Source organism: Sardina pilchardus, chromosome 19, assembly GCF_963854185.1.
Source record: "Sardina pilchardus chromosome 19, fSarPil1.1, whole genome shotgun sequence".
NCBI classification, from domain to species: Eukaryota; Metazoa; Chordata; class Actinopteri; order Clupeiformes; family Clupeidae; genus Sardina; species Sardina pilchardus.
In genome coordinates this window covers 14655749-14678922 of record NC_085012.1, presented here as the reverse complement: position 1 = coordinate 14678922, position 23174 = coordinate 14655749, and the positions used below count along the sequence as shown (strand labels likewise).

The following is a 23174-nucleotide window of genomic DNA, read 5'->3' as shown; positions in this document are numbered from 1 at the left end:
CCAGTAAGACTGCCTTATAAGCCAGTATTAGGACTACATGTTAATACAAATGCAAGACATTCCCTCGTAAAGCAATAGAAGACTACCATATCTAATTAAAAATGTGATCAAATGTTAAAGATTGTAATTAAGCACAGTTCTCATGTATGAACTATCGCTATCGCGTTGAATGTTGGGGCAGAGCTGACTCATCAATGTTTGGACTTTTACCCATGCACGTCTTACTTTTACCCATGGTGTTAACATTTGTATAACATTGATCTTTAGTTACAGTAGATAGGTAGACTTAAGACTGTGCTCTTTGCTCATCGTTTAAATTAGAGCCCATATTGTTATTTGCAGCTGATTGATGATGAAATCTGTTTCAATCAGGTGATGAAGCAGAGGCAGAGTACAACTCCCCGTGTGCGTAAGAAGAGGTCCTGGTAGATTCAATCATTCTGTGTGTGTGTGTGTGTGGGTGTGTGTGTGTGTGTGTGTGTGTGTGTGTGTGCGTGTGTGTGTGTGTGTGTGTGTGTGTGTGTGTGTGTGTGTGTGTGTGTGTTTGTGTGCGTGTGCGTGTGTGTGAACCTTCTTTTGCTTTTCATCTTGACAGACAGCTAAATAGACTAAATAGAGATTACATTCCATTAAAAATTCTAATTCATGATGTCTGAATGTCAATGTTTTTACTTTCATTATGAACACAACTACTGTATGTTCACAATAAATGTTTCCATTCCAACATGCACTACATGGACAATACACACATGCGGACAAGTACCAGGACAGCTGGACATTATAACACCCACAGGAACTTTTATGACATTCCATCTTAAATCTATAGGCATAGTATACTGTAGCTAAGCGTCCACTGTTTGGGGAAGGCTTTCCACAAGATGGATTTTTTTGCCCTTCACTTGTGAGTTCAGGAAATGATGTTGGACCAGCTCACCCAGCCTAGTACCAAGCTTGAGTTCATTGAGCTCGTGAAAATGACCTGTTCTTTCGAAAATGTTTGTGAATAAAGACTGCATGACAGAGTACATATACACGCAGTGTTGGAGAGTAACGCATTACATGTCATTGAGTTACGTAATAAATAAATTTAACAGTAATATAGGCCTATTACAGTTACTGGAGAAAAAAATTGTAATTCAATTACAGGTACTTTTGAAATTTGTAAAAATTACAATTTGAATTACATCTCAATATTGTCAGCAAAACCTTGCAAAGAATATTGTATGTAAAAAGAACTGCTTCCCTCCACAGCCATAGTTTGACACGGGACCTAGGCTCTATCACGTCTACAGCATCACCAGCGTAGGCCTACATGCCTGCCTGTAAACGTATTATGATAAAGGAAACAAATGCTGTGACCTATCTGTATGTCAACTCAGATTGATTTTACAGTAAAATTTGGCTTGAAGTCTGACCTTGTGATAATCATTTTATTATCCTCATAAAAAATGTGATGCTAATTCATGTATTAAAAGGGGCTCAATATAGCCTGGGAATGCCCATGCTGCCCAGTGTGCTTGTAGGCCTATAGAACTGCTCGGCAGCCTGGAGACCAAGGCCGAAATCTTCAAATGGATTTGGGGACTACAGTAGATATCATTTAAAAAAAATCAGAAAAGTAATCAAAAAGTAATTAGTTAAGTTACTCAGATAAAGTAATTCAAATAGTTACAATACTATTACATTTTAAACAGGGTAACTTGTAACTGTAACACATTACATTTCTAAAGTAACCTTCCCAACGCTGTATACACGAGTGGCAATGAGTTTGAATTAAAACACATTAATTCAAGGATTACGTGGTCTTCGACACTGGATGTTTTTCTCCTTAAGCTTTGGCTGGTTGACTAGGATCACACACAGAGACAGCCCTGATTACAGCCCACACAGAAACTCCACAAACAAACCACATTACATAGCAAACCTACCATCAACCAAACACAGCGTAGTGCTCATATCTACAGTAAAAAGAGTAATTAAATAGTGACAATCTCCTGCAACTGTACCTGGACAAGGGAACTGAAGGAACTCGCCTGTAGAAGAACGCATGGATATTTTACCTTTACACAAAGTAAGGAGGACAGTATATGAGAGGAAAAAAATACTTCAAGGTATTTACAAGAGTGAACGTGTGATAAACATTATAAACAAGTCAGAAATGTTCATGACATAACGCTTCTGTCGTTAAGTGTCATTCAGTGTTTGTCATGACAAATTAGCACTCGTGTCATGACAGTGTCATGTCACTACAGTATGTAGATACCTTTAAACAAAGTGTTACCCAGGAAGTCTCCAAACCGACCTTCATGCTAAATTAGGGTGACCAGACGTCCCCAGTTTTAGGGGACAGTCCCCTGGAAAATACAGAAAAACTACCTATGCCACCGTTTTTTGAAGATAAAACTTGTATGTATTTCAATCAGATTGATAGTCAAACTGAAAATGTCCCCGTTTTTTGGGATTATGTCCCCAGTTTTGGTCTCGGACATCTGGTCACCTTATAGTGAAGCCTTTCTTGCAATTGCAAGATTAATTGCAAATGTAAGGTGGATAAATCAGTTTGTGTTTGGTCCTTCCTTGCAAATTTGTAACGGAAGAGAAAAAATGTGCAGGTTTCCAGCTTGAACTACTGTAAGGCAAAATCCAACTGCCAGCAGATCGGGCTGGGTTTACCGAGTCTATAGGCGAAGTGACGAGAACTGACACCAGGGGCCGGTTTCACTATAGTTTAGACTGGTCTATGGGTTAAGATAGGTCTTAAGTTTCTTTATAGACCAGTCTAATGTAAGTAAGCCAGTTTCACAAAAGTTAAGATTTCATTTAGTGCTGCTTTGTACAACACTATTATTTAGACGTCTATGCTAAGTCTGACTATACCCTTAGTCTAAGTTATAGTCACAGTCTATTTAGTGAAATCGGCCCCAAATGGCAGCTGAAAACAGTAACTTTCTAGTTCACAATATGTAGGCTATAAACAGTGGTGTTGTTCATTACAAAAAACTTTTGTCAATGGGAGACCTTTCCACTGCTTCAGGTATGCAGCTTGCTGGTCTTACAATGTGCACACTGGATTGTGTGTGTTGTTCCAAGCTCACTGAGGTAGGCTAGGTATCCATGAAAAAGTCCAACTAAGCTAACACTCTGAATTACTACGTAAGTCAAAATGTTCAGATATTAAGTCAAATGTTTTCAGATTAAAAAAAAAAAGTGGTGGAATCTGGCTCCATTAGAATGAAATAACTGACATTAGGAATAACATTTAATTGAACCGTGTAAGGTTCTGGCCCTCTTAAACGGGAAATGTTTTTTCAAAGAATGAGGGTGGAAGTGCAAGGTCAGCCATTATATTTCATATTTAGGCCTACCTCTGAGTCCTGTCACTCCGGGGTTTAGACTGGTATGTTATAGATCGTATTGACATCAGCGCCAAATGTGGAAAGACAATATTGTCCCAAAGTTAATGATTTAGGTGGCTAACGGGAAAGGGCATCGGGGGTAAGGGATTTTTCTAGTGTCAGTGGTGATCGTTAGAGCAGCCGAGAGAGTCTTGTGTCCGAGCTCCTGGAGACACAGAAGAATGTCCCTCTGGAGGATCTACACTGCCCTTGGACTGCTGGCTACCGTGGGTTACGCTTACCCAGCACCAAGGCCGTAAGTGAAGCTGGCTGCACACACAGAGAGAGAGAGAGAGAGAGAGACCATAACTAACCCAGCGCCAGTGAAGCTATGTACACACACACACACACACACACACACACACACACACCATCTAGCAGCCGACATCTAGTTACAATGCACAGCCCTACATGTTCACACAAACACGCACACACACAGTGTGGGGTTAAATGCATGCAAATTAATAATGATTTCATTCTGATTATACTCTTTACCCCGGTATGCCTAGTCTCTCACAAGGAGGCCGGCGGTACCTTTGTAGGGTCCCAAATGACAAAAAAAAAAAAAACATGCGCACACACACTCTTGGACCTAAAAGCAAATTCACGCATGCATACACTATACATAAGAGCTGCAAGATAAGATATGCAAGATAAATGCATATAAATTGCACAAATAGGAGATACTGTACCGACAAGTTGACAAGCGTCATTTTGTTGAGAGAATGTGCCGAACTGAGCGGTGCTCATATTTGTACCGCCATGCGGTACATCTAGTTTTAATTTATATGTTGGCTGTTTTGTTTTGAATCTATGATCTTCACTGTCAAAAAAGAAAGGCATTATTAAAGAGACCCTACAGTTGTATGCAACTTTCTGCAGGAGACGATCGCTCCTTGTTTACATCTGGAAGTCTGAGACGATAGATTACTCTTTTATTCCCCACTAGTGGGGCCCGCCCCGCACTTTGAGGACCACTGCATAGACACAACATAATATGAGGCTATTCTCAGGTAGTAGAAATACTGTATTTCATTATTGCTTTAATCACAATCCCAGTCTTTGATCACACCAAAACCTGGGCAACCAAATTGTTTTATGCTTGCATTTTCTCTGCAGAGCTTCCCCGACAGCTTTAGCGTGTATATTTATACATGTATAGGCTATATTTAAATATATAAATTGCAAGCGTGGTTCTTCGCCTCAGACTTCCAGATGTAAACAAGGAGCGATCGTCTCCTGCAGAAAGTTGCATAGGGTCTCTTTAAATTCATAGCAAACACGCACCTCAGGAGGCCAGTCAGGCTGCCACCTTGAGTGGTATGGTCATGCTAACCTCCGGCCGTATAGTCTTGAACTGTTGTTAGCTATATGTCTTACCACGTTTTGCAATCCTTAAACTGCCTGTTTGTTGTCTGCTTGAATTGAACTTTTCTTACTTCAGTCATGCACTGCCTTATTCATGACATAGTTCACCAGTGAGTGGGTAGGCTACATCTATAGCGAGTCACTGTGCATCTTTCCACAGGTCTTTCCTTGTGACGTTCCCTGCATCCATCAATTCTGGCTCACGGGCTAAAGTGTGTGTGAGCTTTTTAAAGCCCTCAGCTGAGCCCACTGTCATGTCCATCTACCTGAAGCATGAGGACAACAACACACTGCTGCTTCAGGAGCCAGCAGATGCCGAATTCCACCGCTGCTTCCAGTTTCAGGTCAGCCGTTCTCTGAGGAATGAGCCTGTTTCACAACTGTGTAAACTAACTTCCTCTGGAACAGCTCAGTCTATAGGAAAGACAGAAACAGGGAGATGTTTTACCCTGCCAATCAAGGCATCATTAACATCAACTAGGCCAGGCACCTGGACACTGTGCTCATGGGACCAGAGACTTTCTCAGCACTCAAAGAATGCACCATAGAAATGTATGGCGTTAATTTGTAATGGCAGTGTCATGGCAGTTGTCTACACATATCCTGCTCCTTCCGCCACCAAAACTCTACATGTGAACATCATGCCAATCATGTGGTATTGTTGTGAATACATCGTACTTATTGTGCCAAGCTTGGTGCGAGATGGCAAAATGGGGAGGCTTGGGGAGCTGTAGCGCATTTGGCTGGGGCACCTGCGCCACACGCTGGCGACCTGGGCTCGATTCAGGAATCATCAGGAGATGTTTTCCTTTTCTCCTTGGCTCTTGAGCTGACGAAAGAGTTTGAACAAAATAGCAGGAGATGTTTTAACTTTCCCCTGTAGACTTCTGTCCTGATGAAAGAGTTTGGGTACAATAGGATGTTTTCATGTTCCCCTTCAGGCTCCTGTGGTGATGACAATGTCCATCCAGAAGATCCGGGTAGAGGTCAAGGGTCAAACTTTTAATCTGACAGAAGAAAGAAAAGTCATGTTCAACCCCAGTCCTGCTCCCAACACCTTCATTCGGACAGATAAACCTATATACACACCTGGCCAAACAGGTATGTGGAGATGAAACAGATTATGACTATGAAGCAATGGGCCCCACACAGCCCCACACATGTCTTAACAGATCTGATTATAACTTTGTCATCTTCTGCAGTCCTTTTCAGAGTGTTTTCATTGGACGCAAAGTTTATTGCTGTTAATGGAGAGGTAAGGCAAAGAGATCTCCCAAAAGCATATGACAATCCAATGCAAACTGAATCTAACCAGAAGTTGTCTCACTCCAAATGTCAACACTAGGCCTCATGGACTTTGTCACATTAAGAACCTGACTGCAGGTGCTGTGTGTTGATTAACTCAGCCCAAGCACTGGATCCCAAGTCAAACCAAGAGCCAACCCAAATCTGTTCCCCAGTCAGCAACTATTGGAGTAGCCCACAATCGTGTGGAGCTGTAGACTAGGTAAACCCAGCCCGATCTGCCGGAATCCAAAGGAAAAAAGGGTTAGCAGAGGCACTCCGAGATTTTTAGAAATGTAAAAAGCCTTTAATGGTTCATGGCAAGCACTGGGTATTTAAAAGCACATGGGCCTACGTGTTACGCCCATATTGGCCTTCATCAGGGCAGGAGATTGGCTTTTGCCCTGCAACTCCGGCTGGAAACCTGCATGTTTATCTCTCTTGCTGATTTTCCACTTTTGCTGGAACCAATCACAAACTGGCTTATCCACCAGGTGCGCCTGGATCGTTGGTCTGATTGGTTGAAGGACTATGCCCATTGATCAAGCCTTTTGTGCAGTATCAATAGTACAGCGCAGACTCCCCTGACTAATGTTCAATCTCAAAAGTTTGAGCTTGGTCTGGTGATAGCCAGGCTAGCGGGTCTGGTGATTCAAACCTCTTAAAAACATACCAGAGGAGGGCTATAACACATGAACTTTTATGATTTCATGCCCTGTTACTACACATAATCTGCAATACGGTATATTTGATTATACTTCATTCACAACTGTTCTTATAACATCTCTTTGTCCTACTTTTGCAGTATCCAGTTGTGGAACTTAAGGTAACACTATCTATTATTGTATGAGCATATCGTTGTATATCAGAAGTGTTTTTTTTGATCATCCACTGCAATATAAACATGTAAGAGCCTCCAGCATGTTTGTGTTTTGAGTCTCACTGATTCACCTCTTGTCCTGTTTAAACAGGATAGTGGGGGGAACAGGATTGGCCAGTGGCTGAACTACTCGTCACAGGGCCGGATCCTGGCTCTCTCCCATACCTTGAGCTCAGAGGCACGGGAGGGGCACTACTTGTTGTCAGTTTACACCAATCAGAACCATGCCACGGCGGCTGAGGGCTTTAAAGTGAAGAAATACGGTATGTCCAATAGCCCAGCTCTTTAACATGAAGAAATACAGCATGTCTGACAACCTAGGTGACAACTCAGCTGTTTACTGTGAAGAAATTTGGTACTATGTTATTTGTACACATCTTAAATATCCTCTGTTTTAGTGCTGCCTAAGTTTGAGGTCACAACAGACCATCCCTCTACGGTCAGTGTTGGCTCAGATGTCCTCGAGCTAAAGGTGTGCGGAAAGTGAGTCTCTTCACACACACTCAGTTGAAGTTCCCTTTTGTCACACATAGACACACACACACACTGACACACACACACACACACACACACACACATTCATGTACACATACAAAATGAATTATTTGGAGTTCTAAACCCAATTCTAAAGCAAAGCTCTGTTTTCAGATACACTTATGGGCAGCCCGTCCCAGGATTGGTGTCGATGGTTTTGTGTCGTAATGTGAAATCCTGGATGCTGAGACACAGTGAAACCCTCAGTCCTCTGTGCCTCAATGCTTCCGTGGAGGTAGGTCTCTGGTCCAGTGTCCATGGGGACCCAGGTTCGAATCCCACCTGATGTAGTCTCCAGAACCCACTCCACACTTCACTTCACTCACTTCCTGCCTACTCTACATTGTCATACTGATACATGCTTTTTTTTTTTTACCTGAAAATAAAGTTTCCAATATCATTGTGATCAAGTTTTCTGACACACTCTGAGCATGTCTTATCATGACTAGCTAGTCCATCCTGCTTGCAAGTGCGTGCATGCGTTCGTGCGTGCGTGCGTGCGTGCGTGCGTGCTTGCGTACGTGAATGCGTGCAAACAAACTCTCATGACCTGTTGAATATGGTTAAAAATTCACCACATACCAGAGGCATCAACATCATTTTGACATCACACTGGTGTGCATGGTGATGGCTGTGTCGAGCCCTTAATCAGTCTGACGTCTGTAGAGGGCTCTATTTAACTAGCCTCTTTTCATTCCCACAGATGGGTGGCTCAGGCTGTGCTTCTCATGTGTTCAACATGACATTTTTTTTTACTGACCGTGATTTTGATAGAAAGCTAGAAAGTGCCCTTGATTTCAATGCCACAGTCACTGAGGAGGAAACCGGTGAGTAATGAGGAGAAAAAGCATCTTTTATTGCCTGATGCCAATTCATAGAACAGCATCCAGACACACACGCACACAAACGCACACACACGCACACGCACACGCACACGCACACGCACGCACACACGCACACACGCACACGCACACGCACACGCACACACACACACACACACGCACACACACACGCACACACACACGCACGCACACGCACACACACACAAAGAAAACAGCCATGATAGAATAGCAAATCCACACATAAGGGTCATGATATGGACTTTACTGATGTTAGATTTTTTTGTTGTTGCTGTTGTTGTTGTTAGGACGATGGTAGCCTAGTGGTCATTAGGAGCTATAGGCTAGCCTGCAGTGTAGCCAGGAAAGTTGTGGGTTCAATTCCCGGCTTCCACTGTTATGCCCTTGACCATGACACATGGCAGGGCAACTCCAAGTTGCTCCAGGGATAATGGTGGCCCTTGTGATATAATTGAGATATGTAAGTCTGTAAATGTCTGTTATGTTAATCAATGTAAATCATTATTTTTACCATTTTCAGAGGTGAGCAAGTCCGAGACTGCAAGAATCGTGATTTCCTACTCCCTTGGAAACATAACATTTGAAGAGACCCCAAACGTATATGAATATGGATCAGTTGTCGAGGGAAAGGTATGGTCTAGACTTGAACTTATTCTATGATTTTCCCTGCCTGCTAATTTGCATGCCACCCTCTTGAGCCCAATCCCAATGTCCGGACTCACAGACTCACAGACTTTGGTGCGCGTTCTCACAAAATTTGTAAGGGCTTCGGGCTGTCCCAATGTCGAATTTCAACGGGCATGAGGGATTGAGTACACACTTACCATGCCCTTTCTATGAGTCTGCATCGGTGCAGACTTCATCTAAGGGAAATACCCACAATTCAGAGTGTTGTGATGTTTACCGCGGAGATCATAGGAAAATCCAGAAATTACAAAGGTAAACAACAGCACGACACACGTGCATGGTGCAAATGTCAGCAACGTCTTTATTATTAAACATCGCCAAGGTTCATGTGATCTCATGAAGTGATGTCCCAATCCTGTCTGAGCCCATAAGGCCTCACACACTCACTCACTTAGCACCTAAGATGAATTTGCCTGTGAGTCTTTAGCCCTTAGTCCTCAGGGCTCACTTTGGGATTCAGCCTGGCTCTGTCCTCTCTGCTCTGCATCTACAGATCAGAATGAGGCATTTCAATGGAACAGGTGTTGCGTATAAGGCAGTCTCTCTATACACAAATGTACGCGAAGAGCCCCTGATGAGCCTGACCACTGACTCTGATGGACTGGCCAGTTTCTCTGTCCACACCACTGCTCTCCATAAAGGCGACATCTTCCTATCGGTAAGACCCTCACTGACCTCAGCAGAGCTGATCCTTTGATACCCTGCGACATTGAACAAATGAACATTCATACGATGTCCCTGATTTGCAGGCAAGGGTCTCACACACACCAGCATACTATGAGACTGGAGTCCAGTTCTATGACGCAGAAATGTTTGTGATTAGTGATCTCAGCTCTCGGCACAGCTCTCTAGACATCACGGGCCCAGACGAACCTCTGAAGTGCCACACAGATGCAACCATTAGCATTAGCTACATCTTCACTGGAGAGACCTTCACCACAGACACTGTGGACATCATTTACCAGGTGTGTGTGTGTGTGTGTGTGTGTGTGTGTGTGTGTGTGTGTGTGTGTGTGTGTCTGTCTGTCTGTCTGTCTGTCTGTCTGTCAGGGACTTTGATCCCATCAGAAAGAGTGCATTTAAAAAAAGAACATTTCTTACTTCATCCTCAGCTCTTCAGATAAGCCATTTAAAATTGTCAACACAGGACGCTGAGTTGTTTTTGGCGTGTTGCAGGTTTTATCCAATGGTGAGATTGTTCACCATGGGTTTGTGAAGGCTCCAATAAAGATCACTCAAACTGTAGTTGAAGGCAAGGTGTCCTTTGCACTGCCTGTCACACCTGAGATGGCTTATTCCATGGACATTCTGGTCTACTGTGTCTTTCCCAGTGAGATGGTCTTGGCAGAAAGCCGGCGATTTCAAACGGAAAAGTGCTTCAGAAGCAAGGTAAGACGAAAGTACTATGCTTTGATTTCCAGCAGCAGTGAAACTGATCCCAACATGTGACATTTCTCAATAAGCCACAGATCATCAAACCACATACAGTATGCATTCATACACCCTATCAGCCAACCACCACAGTGACAAACTACATTAACTCACATTTTCATTTACAATGACACATATCTCAAACACGCACACATTGTTTTTGGATTTTTTTTTTACCAGTTGCTTACACACTTCTCTTTATGTCAAAACTCACAATCAAACCAAAAAATAAGACATAACCCTTGGCCTTGGAGATAAACAGCTCACATTTATGTCAAAGTAAAACTCTGCAGTCAGAATGGGGTGACAAGTAAACAGTTTTTGCTAACGAAGTCTTTGCTTGTCACACAATTTTCTAAACAGGTCTTTCAAACACCATAACTCATAGGCTGGGTGAACCCTGCCCGAACTTCCGCCCGGCAGCTCAGGCTGGAAACCTGCACATCTATATATCTCCTCTGTTCCCTGCCAGAATCTTTGGCTCCAATCAGATACTAGCTTATCCAAAAGACGCACTCCATCGTTGGTCTGATTGGTTGAAGGACTATCCAAGCATGCAGAGTCATTCGAACCAAAGATCCTTAAGGCGGAGCAAGATACGTCGTCGTAATTCATGTCTATGGGCGCAAAACGGAGATCACTTCCTCTGCATAAAGGGGGTGTGTCATGCATGTCATGTCCATAGACTTCAATGGAAAAGAGGCGGAACAGCTCTGCATAAAGGGGGATTTTGCCCCCCTCCCTCTTGCGATTCGGGTTCCAGGAAGTGGCTTCTCATGAAGTATCTTGCTCCGCCCTTAATGATCTTTGTTCGAACGATGCCCATTGATCACGCCTCTTATGTAGTTTAAAGAGTCACTTCACCCCATAACTCCACCCACTTCACATTTCTGAAAACGGCTTTGAAAATGGGCGAGACGTTCTGAAATTTGGAGAGAGAGTGCAGCACTGCTGCAACCAATCAACCATGGTGATTTCGTGTCAATCTGGGAATGAGTGCTGCAGACATGGCTTATCACAGGTAGGCTAATCAGGGCAGCAGGTGTTGGGGCGTTTCAGTCCTAACTTGTAACGACCCGGTGACGTAGTGTCGGACTAGAAGTGCAGGACAACGTCAGCATTCCAATAGTATTTTGGACCAACATGCCATGGCATGTTTTCAAACGGTAGTATGCGCGAGAGAGCAATATCTCCAATACAAAATCAGACGAAATGTTACTTTTGTCGAGAAACACGATTTTTGTCAATATTAACCCTGGTAATAGTACAGTTCACCACTTATAAGTATTTTCAATCAATCAGCAGCTAAAAAAACCTATTTTAGGGTGCAGTGACCCTTTAAAGACTCACTTCACCCCATAACTCCACCCACTTCACATTTCTGAAAAAGGCTTTCAAAATGGGCGAGACGTTCTGAAATTTGGAGAGGGAGTGCAGCACTGCTGCAACCAATCAACCATGGTGATTTTGTGTCAATCTGGGAATGAGTGCTGCAGACATGGCTTATCACAGGTAGGCTAATCAGGGCAGCAGGTGTTGGGGCGTTTCATTCCTAATTTGTAACGACCCGGTGACGTAGTGTTGGACGAGAAGTACAGGACTTCGTCAGCATTCCAATAGCATTTTGGACCAACATGCCATGGCATGTTTCAACCTGTAGAATGCGCAGAGAGCAATACCTTCAATACAAAATCAGACGAAATGTCACTTTTGTCGAGAAACACGATTTTTGTCAATATTAACCCTGGTAATAGTACAGTTCACCACTTATGAGTATTTTCAATCAATCAACAGCTCAAAAAACATATTTTAGGGTGCAGTGACTCTTTAAACACCGGCACAGATAACAGTCCCCATGTCAGTAGCCTACTCCACTCAAAGAAAGTACCTAAGGGAAGAGTATAATAAAGAGGGGAATATAAACTGAGCAGCCCTCGTCTCAAACCAGACACGTCTTGATGGGCTGCTTGAAGGACAGCTAGACCAGTGACGACCGGGTAGAAGTTACGTAGCCATCGATTCACGTCACACCCACAGGTGTGTAATTAATCATGTGCGGAATTGCTCTATAGCCTAACTACAAAAATCTAACAGGAAGTTAATTTCATTTTTCAAACACAACCTATCAAAATGGCACACTTATTCACCAGTGCTTCACTTTCTCTCCTCACATGTGTAAACACTCATTACTTTATTGAACACCATCCAATCACTGCCTTAGTATGCCTATAGATATGCTCTCTATACATACTGTAATGTTGGTATAGACCCTTTCAATCTGGTCATAGAGGATTTCTGGTTGAAATGTTCAGAACCAATGCAGATACTTGAAATTTACAAAAAGTACCATTAATTCAGTGTTTTTTTTCTGTACCTTCAGAAACGGCTTAGGAATGCTTATAGGGATGTTTGTTTCCACAGTTAAAATGGCCCATAGGTAGGGTTGGGTCTGATTACTTTGTAATCCATTACTGACTAGATTACATGGCACATTTTGTAATCAGTAACGTTGGATTACCCAAAAATGTAATGTACTTTAGGATCACTTGTGCACAATACAGTACAATATGTACATGATATACATGTACACGATATTCTATTTTCCACTGTCTTTAATTTAAAGTTGTGGCGATGTTGCTAAGCACTGAACTGACCGGGTAGTTTGCTGGCGTTTTGGTCCGCCAGTGAGATCAAATGCCCCAATATTTTGTCACTATTCGTTTAACATTTGTTTCATCCATCTTGGGTTTTGATATGAACCTTTTTCTTGTAAAGAAACTACAGGCAATTGGATGATAATGACATCTAGTGAACAAACAAATGGGCTGCTTGTCAAATTAAAACACTTGCTATGCTATCATAAAAATTGTTTGCATAATAAAATGTTATCAGGTAATCCCCAACAATGTTATCTGATTGCACATTTGTGTATTGTAACCTGTTAGACTATAGTTACTTGATTTTTGTAATCTGATAACGTAATCCAGATCACACACACACACAATTTTCTTTGAATGCTTGTGTTTGTAATAGGCCCATGTTGATTGCTGTGTTTCATTTTGCTGGAGATTTGAGGCACTTTGGATTTTGTGTGAGCAATAGTTGGACTTGTGTGTAGAGTTTTGAAAAAATGACAAAGAGCTTTGAAAATGTGCCTACACAGGTATCAGTGCAGTTCTCCCCCCCTGAAGCGGTTCCTGGAGAGAAGAGCTCCCTGCTGCTGTCAGCTCCACCTGGTTCACTGTGTGGCCTCAGCGCTGTGGATCAGAGCATCTTAATCATGGAGAAAGGCTCAGCCTTGGATTTGTTGGTAATTCTATATTTCTACGTATTCATTTAGACGGGCAAACTGAAGAAAACTTAGGAATCAGGTTTTATTCTTACAAGCAGAGAGGGTGAAAATTATCTTTAGTCTAAGGAGGCCATGGTCTTTGGATTGGACCAAAGACCATGGCCTCAGCATGTCCTCCTTCTACAAAAGTCAATCTCTCATTCTGACCAACACTGCTATTTCATCACAATTGTATGAATACTAACAAAGGGAATAGGGTGCCAAAAACAAGGCAAGGTTCACTTAGATGGCTTCAGTCACACACACTCACACCTAGTCACACCTAGACACACCTTCTCACTTTGATTAGATTTACATGTGGAGGGATATCATATACTGTATGTCAGAAACATCACTTATAGAATATTCCAAACATTCTTACACTGGAATCATGACAATCCTTACACTAAGACTATCATAATGATACCAGACATGAATAAATTTACATTTCATGACATATAGATATATTACATCAAGGTATCCTTTGTCTTAGGGCAAGTTGGTTAGAATTGCTGCTACTGTATCCTACCAGTCGTTTCACTGTAGGCTACTAAAGTGTCAGCTCTTGCAACTCGTTTGAAGTTGGCAACTTCATTTCAGTCTTTTAAATTCTAATAAATGAAGAGCTTTTTTCCTATAACCACAATTCTGATGCATTTTCATTAATCACTTTTTAAATGTGACTTTCCAAGTACTTTCAGTGGAATTGTAATTGGGTTATTGTTATTTATCTATTCGTCTGTGTAGCCTAGTTGTCTTTTTAACTATAGGCCTAATACAATGTTTTACACAGTCAGCAACCTTTTTTGCATTTATATGCAATGGTAATTCCTTCCATGGAATTACATTTTCTAGTTATGTTGTTGTTGTCTCCTCTCCTGAGCATTATGGGCAGGCTTATCATCCATCTATTTCATAAGATTCCTCTCTTGGCAGTGTATGCCGTCCACAGCATGTTAACTTGACTAGTTTTGTGTGTTTATGTTTCAATACAGATATTCCACTCCACGGCATGGAGGCACTTCGGTGGCATTCCCTCTCAAGTCCGAGATCATTTTGACTGCTTTCGCCTGAGATCTCGCCGATTCTCAGTGCCCATGCAAACCAGTCACATCACAAATGATGCACTCAATGTGTTTGAGGTGATTTGTACATACTCTGTGTATGGTGTGGATATTGTACCCTTAAACATGTTATTTCCTCAGAGTATTTACATGTTTACTTCAGCTATAATTGCCATCTGACTTTAAGAATATTCATCTGTTGCCCTTGTTTCCGGCAGAGATTAGGACTGAAGGTGGCAACAGACCTACATGTCCGCACACCTTCCTGTATTGTCTACAGGGGCTACCAATACACATTACTGCACGATTCATATGGTCAGTATGACAATGCACATTTAGTCTTGTCACATTCACTTCATACTCATTATATTCATACAAGTTCCAGTTTCATTGATAAGTCTTATGGGGTTTGTTCAGAGGACTGAGGGGTGTGACTTAATCACTCTCGTAGGGCCTAAGCAAATGGCGGGCTCAGTATTATCCCCTGCTTCCCCTGAGACTGTTCGTTCCTTCTTCCCTGAAACATGGATCTGGGAGCTTACAGAAGTCGGGTAAGAGGGCATAAAACCTGCATCACGTAAAGAGTTTTTGCCAAATAAACAATCATTTAACCGTATTCTTTAATAGTTGTGACTTATGTGACACAAATAACACAAAATGTACTCACACAAAAAGCTCAAGCTATGAAAATATGTACAGGAAGTTATCTACAGGAAGGTTTGGCTCTAATTAGTCCTTGTTGTTGTTGCTATGGCACTCTTCTGACCTGTGAACTGTCTTCAAGGGAATCTGGAGAAGCACAAGTTCCTCTCACTGTCCCTGACACCATCACCACCTGGGAGACTGAGGCCTTCTGCCTGTCCCCTCAGGGCTTTGGTCTGGCCCCACCAGCTCAGCTCACAGTTTTCCAGCCCTTCTTCCTGGAGCTCTCCCTGCCGTACTCCATCATCCGTGGAGAGACCTTTGAGCTCAAAGCAACAGTTTTCAACTACCTGCTCAAGTGCATAATGGTAATATCTACACCAAATTCTGTATGTTGGTAGTAACTGAGATCTACACATGAGGGGTTGTCCCCTCTCTCGAATTGCTTAAATGCTATAGCCCATGTGCAGATGAGGGTTGTTTGGCGTAATGGACTCCCACCTTGGGGCAATGGAGCAAGACAATTGCAAGTCTACCCGGCAGTGTTCGCGCTGTGGCTTTGGGTGTGTGTTGAAGGTGTATGCTTTTTAGCATTTTGTAGGATTGGAGTTGTCTTCATTGTGTTTGTGTCTCCTCCTTTAACTTGCATTGTATTTGATACGGTGCCATTTGACGTACAAAATGGTTTAACCAGATAGATGGACTAGAGCACTAGCTGATTGGCTTTGATTGGCTTTGATTGGCTTTGAGTAACCTGTAATCAGGTTACTCAAATTCTGTTGCTATTGTCATTCTTGAATGTTGCAAACCAGAAAAAGTTGTACACTTAGCTGCTTCACACATAAGCGCTTTCTGTAGCTGTGAGTTTGTGTTAAACATGAGCCCCTCTCTGTATACATATTTTGAGTGTGTGCTAAACACAAGCTCCTCTCTGATACTGTAGGTCACAGTGACTCCAGCCCCTTCATCAGACTTCACTCTGACCCCCTCCTCTGATGGTCAGTACTCCTCCTGTCTGTGTGCAAATGGGAGGAAGACCTTCAAATGGACACTGGTGCCCTCTGTGCTTGGTGAGTTTCTGCACTGTGCGAGGCCTGTCTTCACAGTAAGGAGAAGTGATATGTCTGTGTCTGTATGGTGTTTACTAATGCATTGGGGTGTGTGTATGTGTGCGTGCGTGCGTGCGTGCGTGCGTGCGTGCGTGCGTGCGTGCGTGCGTGCGTGTGTGTGTGAAAATGCCACGACAGGTGTGATGAATGTGACAGTGAGTGCAGAGGCCGACCAATCTCAGACTCTATGTGACAATCAGCTAGTAACCGTACCAGAGAGAGGTCACATTGACACAGTCACTCGCCAACTCCTGGTTAAGGTAAGTTTGTGTGTGTGTGTGTGTGTGTGTGTGTGTGTGTGTGTGTGTGTGCGTGTGCGTGTGTGCGTGCTTGTATGTCTGTGTGTGTGTCTGTGTCTGCGTGTGTGACTGTGATGTAGGCTACCCTACATTGATATATCAATAACCCATCTGTAACTGTGGTCACTAAAGGCAGAGGGCTCTGAGAAGACTGAGAGTTTCAACAGGCTTCTGTGTCCAAAGGGTGAGTGAGGCCTGCCCTCCACAGCCCTTTTCAATTTCATAACATTTAACCATGGCTGTAATATTATGGAGTAATTTAGTATAGATACTTATATCATCGTATGGGTTTGTTGTTACATATATTCATGTTAATGTGTACAATTTCTTCATTTTGTCAGAGGTGAAATATTTGATCAATGTCACTCTCCTTGTAAGTGTAATTTGAGTCTGGAGTTTTGTGTTGTTCCCACAGAGGGCGTTTTAATGGAGGAGGTGGAGTTAAAACTCCCAGCAGATGTAGTGAGGGGATCCGCCAGAGCCTCAGTGTCTGTGCTGGGTACATCTTCATATCTCAATCTGAGAGTAATAATGCCACTCAATCAATAATCAAGATACATCTTATTATCTTTTTCTGAAGTATGCTCTTCTTGTAGGAGACATCCTTGGTCGTGCTCTGAAGAACATTGAAAGCCTCCTGAAGATGCCTTATGGTTGTGGGGAACAGAATATGGCCATCCTCTCCCCAAATATCTACATTCTGCAGTACCTACAGAACACTGGCCAGCTCACTGCAGAAATTAAGGAAAAAGCTACCAATTTTCTCAAGAACGGTGAGAACTTAACTCCCCTTAAAGGGATATTCCACCATTTGGGGAATAAAGTTAATTTTCCACCTCCCCTTGAGAAATTTATATTTATATTTATTTATTTATTTATTGATATTTATTGATATCACGCACAACTACCTACGGGGACTATTTTCAGGTGCTGCGTGATACCACTGCACCCATGATACGTCCGCAATGTTCCTTGATTATTACACCAGAATGAGAGTGTAGCTCCATGTCAAATAAGCCTAAATAGCCATGTTTTAATTTTCACTTTTAAGCATGATGCTAGCAGGCGAGATGCTAATGGTCTAAACCGATTCAATGATCTATGCTAGGCTGGAGCTAAAAGTTGTATCACCAGACTTACAGAACAGCTGGATGAACGGGAAAAAGGTAAATATCAATAGTTTTTGCTCGAGGGCAGGTGGAAAATGAGCTTAATTCCCCAAATGGTGGAATATCTCTTTAAGGTGAAATATGAAGAATTCAAAAGCCTCTAAATGCCACCTCCATCAAAAATTAGATAATGATGGTGAGTGAATGCTCTCCACATAGTATACTCTCTTCCTGGTCTGAAAAAGGCAAAAACCAGGAGCCTCATAAAAAATGCTCCTTTAAAAGAACAGTGGAGACAGATTTAGAAGGTCTAACTAAACCAAAGATTGTATAGTTACTTTACTTTATAAGCCGTCTCTGTCTAAACTCTTCTTGTGCTGTGTCATATCTCAAGTTGTTTTGATGGTGTGCAGTAAACCCGTTATAACCACCAGGATACCAGAGGCAGCTGAACTACAAGCACCATGATGGATCCTACAGCGCATTTGGTATTGGAGAAGGCAATACATGGTGAGTTGTTAATGAAAGACAGTAGGAGACAAATCATTAATGGACTAACGGATGGGAGACTTTAGCTCTCAGAACAGGCTGAGGGGTAATTTTGTGTGGACCAAAAAGCAATTGACCAAAATAAACCAAAAATAGACCAAAAACTCTACTGGACAGCTGCTGCAAGTTGTGATAGCTTGTTCATCAAAGTCCCTATTACAGCCCCCCCCAACTGCTTAGGCCTACACACTAAATCTTCTAATCTCTAAAGACATTTTGCAAAACACCACACACAATTTTCTAACACACGAACAATCAAATGGCCGATGCAGAATAATGTTGTAATGCATTATAAATGAATTAACTATAGGCCACATCTTATAATGCATTTGTATATAGCTCCTTATGTTTATATCCATCTTTAAAATACACTTCAAGAGATCACAAGAATATGTGTGTAATACGTGCTGCAATGATAATGATTAGGCCTACTGTACCTTTGAATTGTTTTAGAAAACCAATTACAGCAGTCATCAGACTACAGTGAAAACATTTAGGCTAACTAAAAAGTTTATGTTGTTACCGTTAAAAAAAACGTCTCTATACAGGAAAGCGGTTCTGGTACTATTCCACTACTGTTTGTTTAAAATGTTCCACAGTGCTATGATTTACAGTAATGTACAGTAGGCTAAATGATCATAGAAGAGCACAGTATAACAGCAGATTTCACACAAATGGCTAACAGTGTTCCTGCTCTCCTTCTCCAGGCTGACTTCATTTGTGTTGAGGTCATTTGGTAAAGCAAAGTCCTTCATTTACATTGATCCAACAATTATTTCAAATGCAAAGACTTGGCTTGAAAGCAGACTTCAACCAGATGGTGTTTTTCATATGCAAGGGAAACTCTTCCACAACAGAATGAAGGTGCACATATATTGTGTTTTAGAACAACACAACCACAGTATTTACTTTTTTAGTTTGGACTTTGATAAATGCTTCAGTGAAATGCTTCATTGCTTGAGCTTGTCATTATACTATAGGGTGGAGTGAACGACACTGTTACAATAACTGCCTACGTCACTGCATCACTGCTTGAGCTGAACATATCTGATACGGTATGTACCGTAGGTTCATGCTAACTGAGAAAAATGCTGGTACCTTGTCAAGGAGCAAGAATATATCACTTTATTATTATTATTATTATTATTATTATTATTATTATTATTATTATTATTATACTATCATACATCAGAGAGACAAAGATAACTACAGTTCATCCCATGGAGAAATCAGAAAATGTTCTGTTATTCCAGGAAAAACCCCTCACATTTCTGAAGTCCTCCATCAGTGACCTCTCCAACACCTACACCACTGCTTTATTGGCCTACACCTTCAGTCTCGCTGGAGAAGAGAACATCCGAGCTCAACTTCTGAAACACTTAGACAGTAAAGCAACTTCTAGTGGTAGGACACATGTTTACAGTGTACCTGAACAGACACACATGAACCAACACTTGAACCTGCTTCCTTTATCTCATGTGGCTCATGTCTTCACAGGGAGTCTGCTGCACTGGTCTCAGTCCTCATCAGAGCGAGCTGATTCCCTGGCTGTGGAGACGAGTTCTTATGTGCTCTTAGCTGTTCTCACCAAACCCACACTGACTGCTGCTGACTTAGGCTATGCTTCCAGGATTGTCAGCTGGCTGGTGAAGCAGCAAAATCCATTTGGAGGCTTCTCCTCCACACAGGTGCTTCATACACATTTCCCTTTTAAATGTCATCTGTTGTGCTAGTGTGTCTGGTCTTTCCTCCAGCTTTATTTGCCCACACTGAGGGTCTGGTTTCTATTCTCTCAGGACACAGTGGTGGCACTGCAGGCTCTGGCTCTGTACGCCACCAAGGTCTTCAGCCCACATGGCTCCAGCACAGTGACAGTGCAGTCAGCAGGTGGCGACAAACACCAGTTTGATGTGAACCAGCACAACACACTACTGTACCAGGAGTCAGCACTGCAGGACATTCCTGGGAAGTACAGCGTTGAAGTGAAGGGCTTCATGTGTGTCTCTTTGGGGGTCAGTGTGAAAGATCATATTTACTGTGTTTCAAAATGACTACTAGTAGTGTTAGTATGTTAGTAGTATTTATGTCACTCTCTTCTGTAACAGGTGGCTCTTTTCTACAACATCCCCACTCCCATTGAGAACTCAATCTTGAGCATTATGATTCAAGCCAAGCCTCTTACTGAGGCAGAGTGCAACAAGGTCAATGGACAGGCCCTCAAATTAAATATCACAATCCAGTAAGTAACCAATGAAGAGTATAGCTAACTCATCCTCCCTTACTGTACAATGAAGGCATTTTTTTACATCAACTTGTCGACCAAACAATAGCTGGTTCATCATTTTAATTTACATACTGTCCATCCAAATATGAAATCCTGGTTAGAAATTCACTTAAAATAATGTGTTTGCTAAAGGGGGCAGTAGATTATCTCTCTATTTGCTTAAGGTATAGTGCAACCAAAGATAACAGAGAAAGGTTTATTACTATAAATTCACATTTGTTTGCAATTATATAACATGTTTCCTTTAAACAGTCCTGGGACAATCTTGCATTTTGATTCCATACTTGTCCATAAGAGTCATTCTTTAGGAGTATATTTGTACTTCACATAGCACAGTGGAGGGAAACTCACACTCACATTTCATTTTCTGAAGTCAAATGTTAATACCCTGTAAATATGCCCATGTAAACCCAACTGGTGTGTAATGTCATAACTGTAATAGCATATTGCCCCTACAGGAAAGACTTTGACTCTTTACACTCTTTCTTTCATAGGTATTATGGGCCACAGGAGAGCTCCAACATGGCTATAATAGATGTGAAAATGTTATCTGGTTTTATACCTGACTCTGATTCTGTTGAAAGAGTAAGTTGCCCATCCTCAGTCTGCATTAGTTATTAAATAATATCCTGTTATGGTGCCAATGATAGGTCTATTATTCCAGCTACAGCACAGCATATTTGTGGACCGAGTCGAGAAGAAAGATGACCACATCCTTGTGTATCTGTCACAGGTGAGATATAAAGCACATCACTGTGCATTTGTCACAGGTGAGATATTTGTCACTGTTTATCGTGAGATATTAAAGGTATCCAATGCAGTTTCAGAGTTTCGTTTTCGCTACTGGACTCCCCTGCAGATGAGGAGTATTTGTATTTTACATAACTGCATGAATGCTACTCATGGTTACCTAGCACCCTTCCCCCGGCCTGGACACAGCACATGTGGAATTGTTTACAAACTGGCAAAGATAATTTATAAAGAACATTGTACTGTCAAGATAATATTACATGATTTAATATATATATTAGGCTACGGCACAATTGATGTAAAGCAATTCATGATTCTCAATCTCCAGGTTGGGGGTTACCATGCCGAGTTTAATGCCGTTATTAGGGTAAAATAATTTGCATAGGATGCCTTTCATTTGTGGATTTTATGAATTACGAAACCATATTTTTCCCCAATTACAGATCACTGATATGGGTTACTCTCTGTTTTTGAATCCCAGGGTCAGGGATTTGGTTCTGATTCAAGCCTCCCTTGACCTTAAAGAGTTTTCTCATTGTTGGCTCTTAACAGGTTCCAAAGGGAAATCGTTTGTACTACGGATTAATCCTGAGACGAGACCACCCAGTGAGCAAACTTAAACCAGCCTTAGCCAAGGTGTATGACTACTACCAACCCAGTGAGTCTGCTAACATTATCCTGACATGTAAATCCTTGTCTCTGACGTGGAATGAAGCCTATGAAACATTTTGTTATCTGTCTATTTTGCTTTGACTAACCTTGCTTCTCAAGATGTATTCACTCTGAATCTTTCCGTTTCAGGTGACCAAGCTGAGACTGAGTACTCCTCTCCCTGCGTAGCCTAGGTGGGCTATTCTATTTCAATCACATGGTACTTCATCAAGGCCCCACCAAGAGACACTGGCAATAGAAAGCCAGGGCTTCAAATTGTTTTTAAGAATGTGTGTACAGAACATATGGGGCACAGAACTTTTGAAACTTCCCAGATAGAGGGGGCTGTACCACTGAGGACAGATCTGGTGGTCCGGTTATACTTGTTCTTTCATTTTAATTCAATGTTTCCTAATATTCTTATATTTGTTATCTAAACACCTGTAAATTATTTTGTATCCTGGTAAATCATTTTCCAGAATTTAGGTATATTTCATGCAGTCAATGCAGATCCATTTTTGTTTAATGTTGTTTCAGGAGATGTCTGAAGATGGGGCAGGGTGCTACAAAAGAAGATTGCACTGTTATGATGCCATTGTCTGATTTCAACATAATGAAATTGAATTAGTATGTCCTCAATGAATTAATTTCCCCATATGCACAATAAGCGAAATACCTGACAATTTCACTGCATTCCTTACATTAGTAATTATGTGACAAATAAACATCCTTGTATCCTTGTCTATATTCTAAAGTGTCTAAACTTGCATGCATGCATAAAATGCCCTATGGAAACTCCTCATTAGACTTTTGACTCTGCTGTCACTGAGATTGGTCTCTACAGTATCATACACACCTTAATGCGACAAAACAAGTTAGGACTAAAAATGACAGGGACATTACAGAAGACCTAAAATGAGGACCCCATCATTGGTCTCGACTTGACA

At 41.8% G+C, this 23174-nt stretch overlaps 2 protein-coding genes across 2 annotated transcripts in view; both read left to right on the top strand.

The window, feature by feature from the left end:
• LOC134066422 (alpha-2-macroglobulin-like) overlaps positions 1-649 on the top strand; it is a 51104-nt gene extending 50455 nt beyond the window's left edge. The window contains exon 35 of the mRNA XM_062521764.1: positions 373-649. Coding sequence (XP_062377748.1) covers positions 373-413 — 41 coding nt within the window. The 3' untranslated portion in view covers positions 414-649. The remainder of the gene's footprint in view (positions 1-372) is intronic.
• Positions 650-3501: 2852 nt separating this feature from the next.
• Positions 3502-22970, top strand: LOC134066423 (alpha-2-macroglobulin-like protein 1). The gene is made up of 35 exons (XM_062521767.1): positions 3502-3651; positions 4924-5107; positions 5705-5864; positions 5966-6018; positions 6853-6873; positions 7019-7190; positions 7326-7410; positions 7576-7696; positions 8165-8288; positions 8842-8951; positions 9502-9666; positions 9758-9973; positions 10185-10397; positions 13603-13749; positions 14766-14912; positions 15053-15149; positions 15286-15385; positions 15619-15844; positions 16420-16546; positions 16724-16845; positions 17017-17068; positions 17300-17383; positions 17481-17657; positions 18428-18503; positions 19250-19406; positions 19523-19597; positions 19796-19946; positions 20040-20230; positions 20339-20554; positions 20648-20781; positions 21321-21411; positions 21491-21559; positions 22129-22234; positions 22378-22421; positions 22765-22970. The coding sequence occupies exons 1-34, from the start codon at positions 3578-3580 to the stop codon at positions 22419-22421; spliced, it is 4287 nt and encodes a 1428-aa protein (XP_062377751.1). The 5' UTR covers positions 3502-3577; the 3' UTR covers positions 22765-22970.
• Positions 22971-23174: the final 204 nt, after the last annotated feature.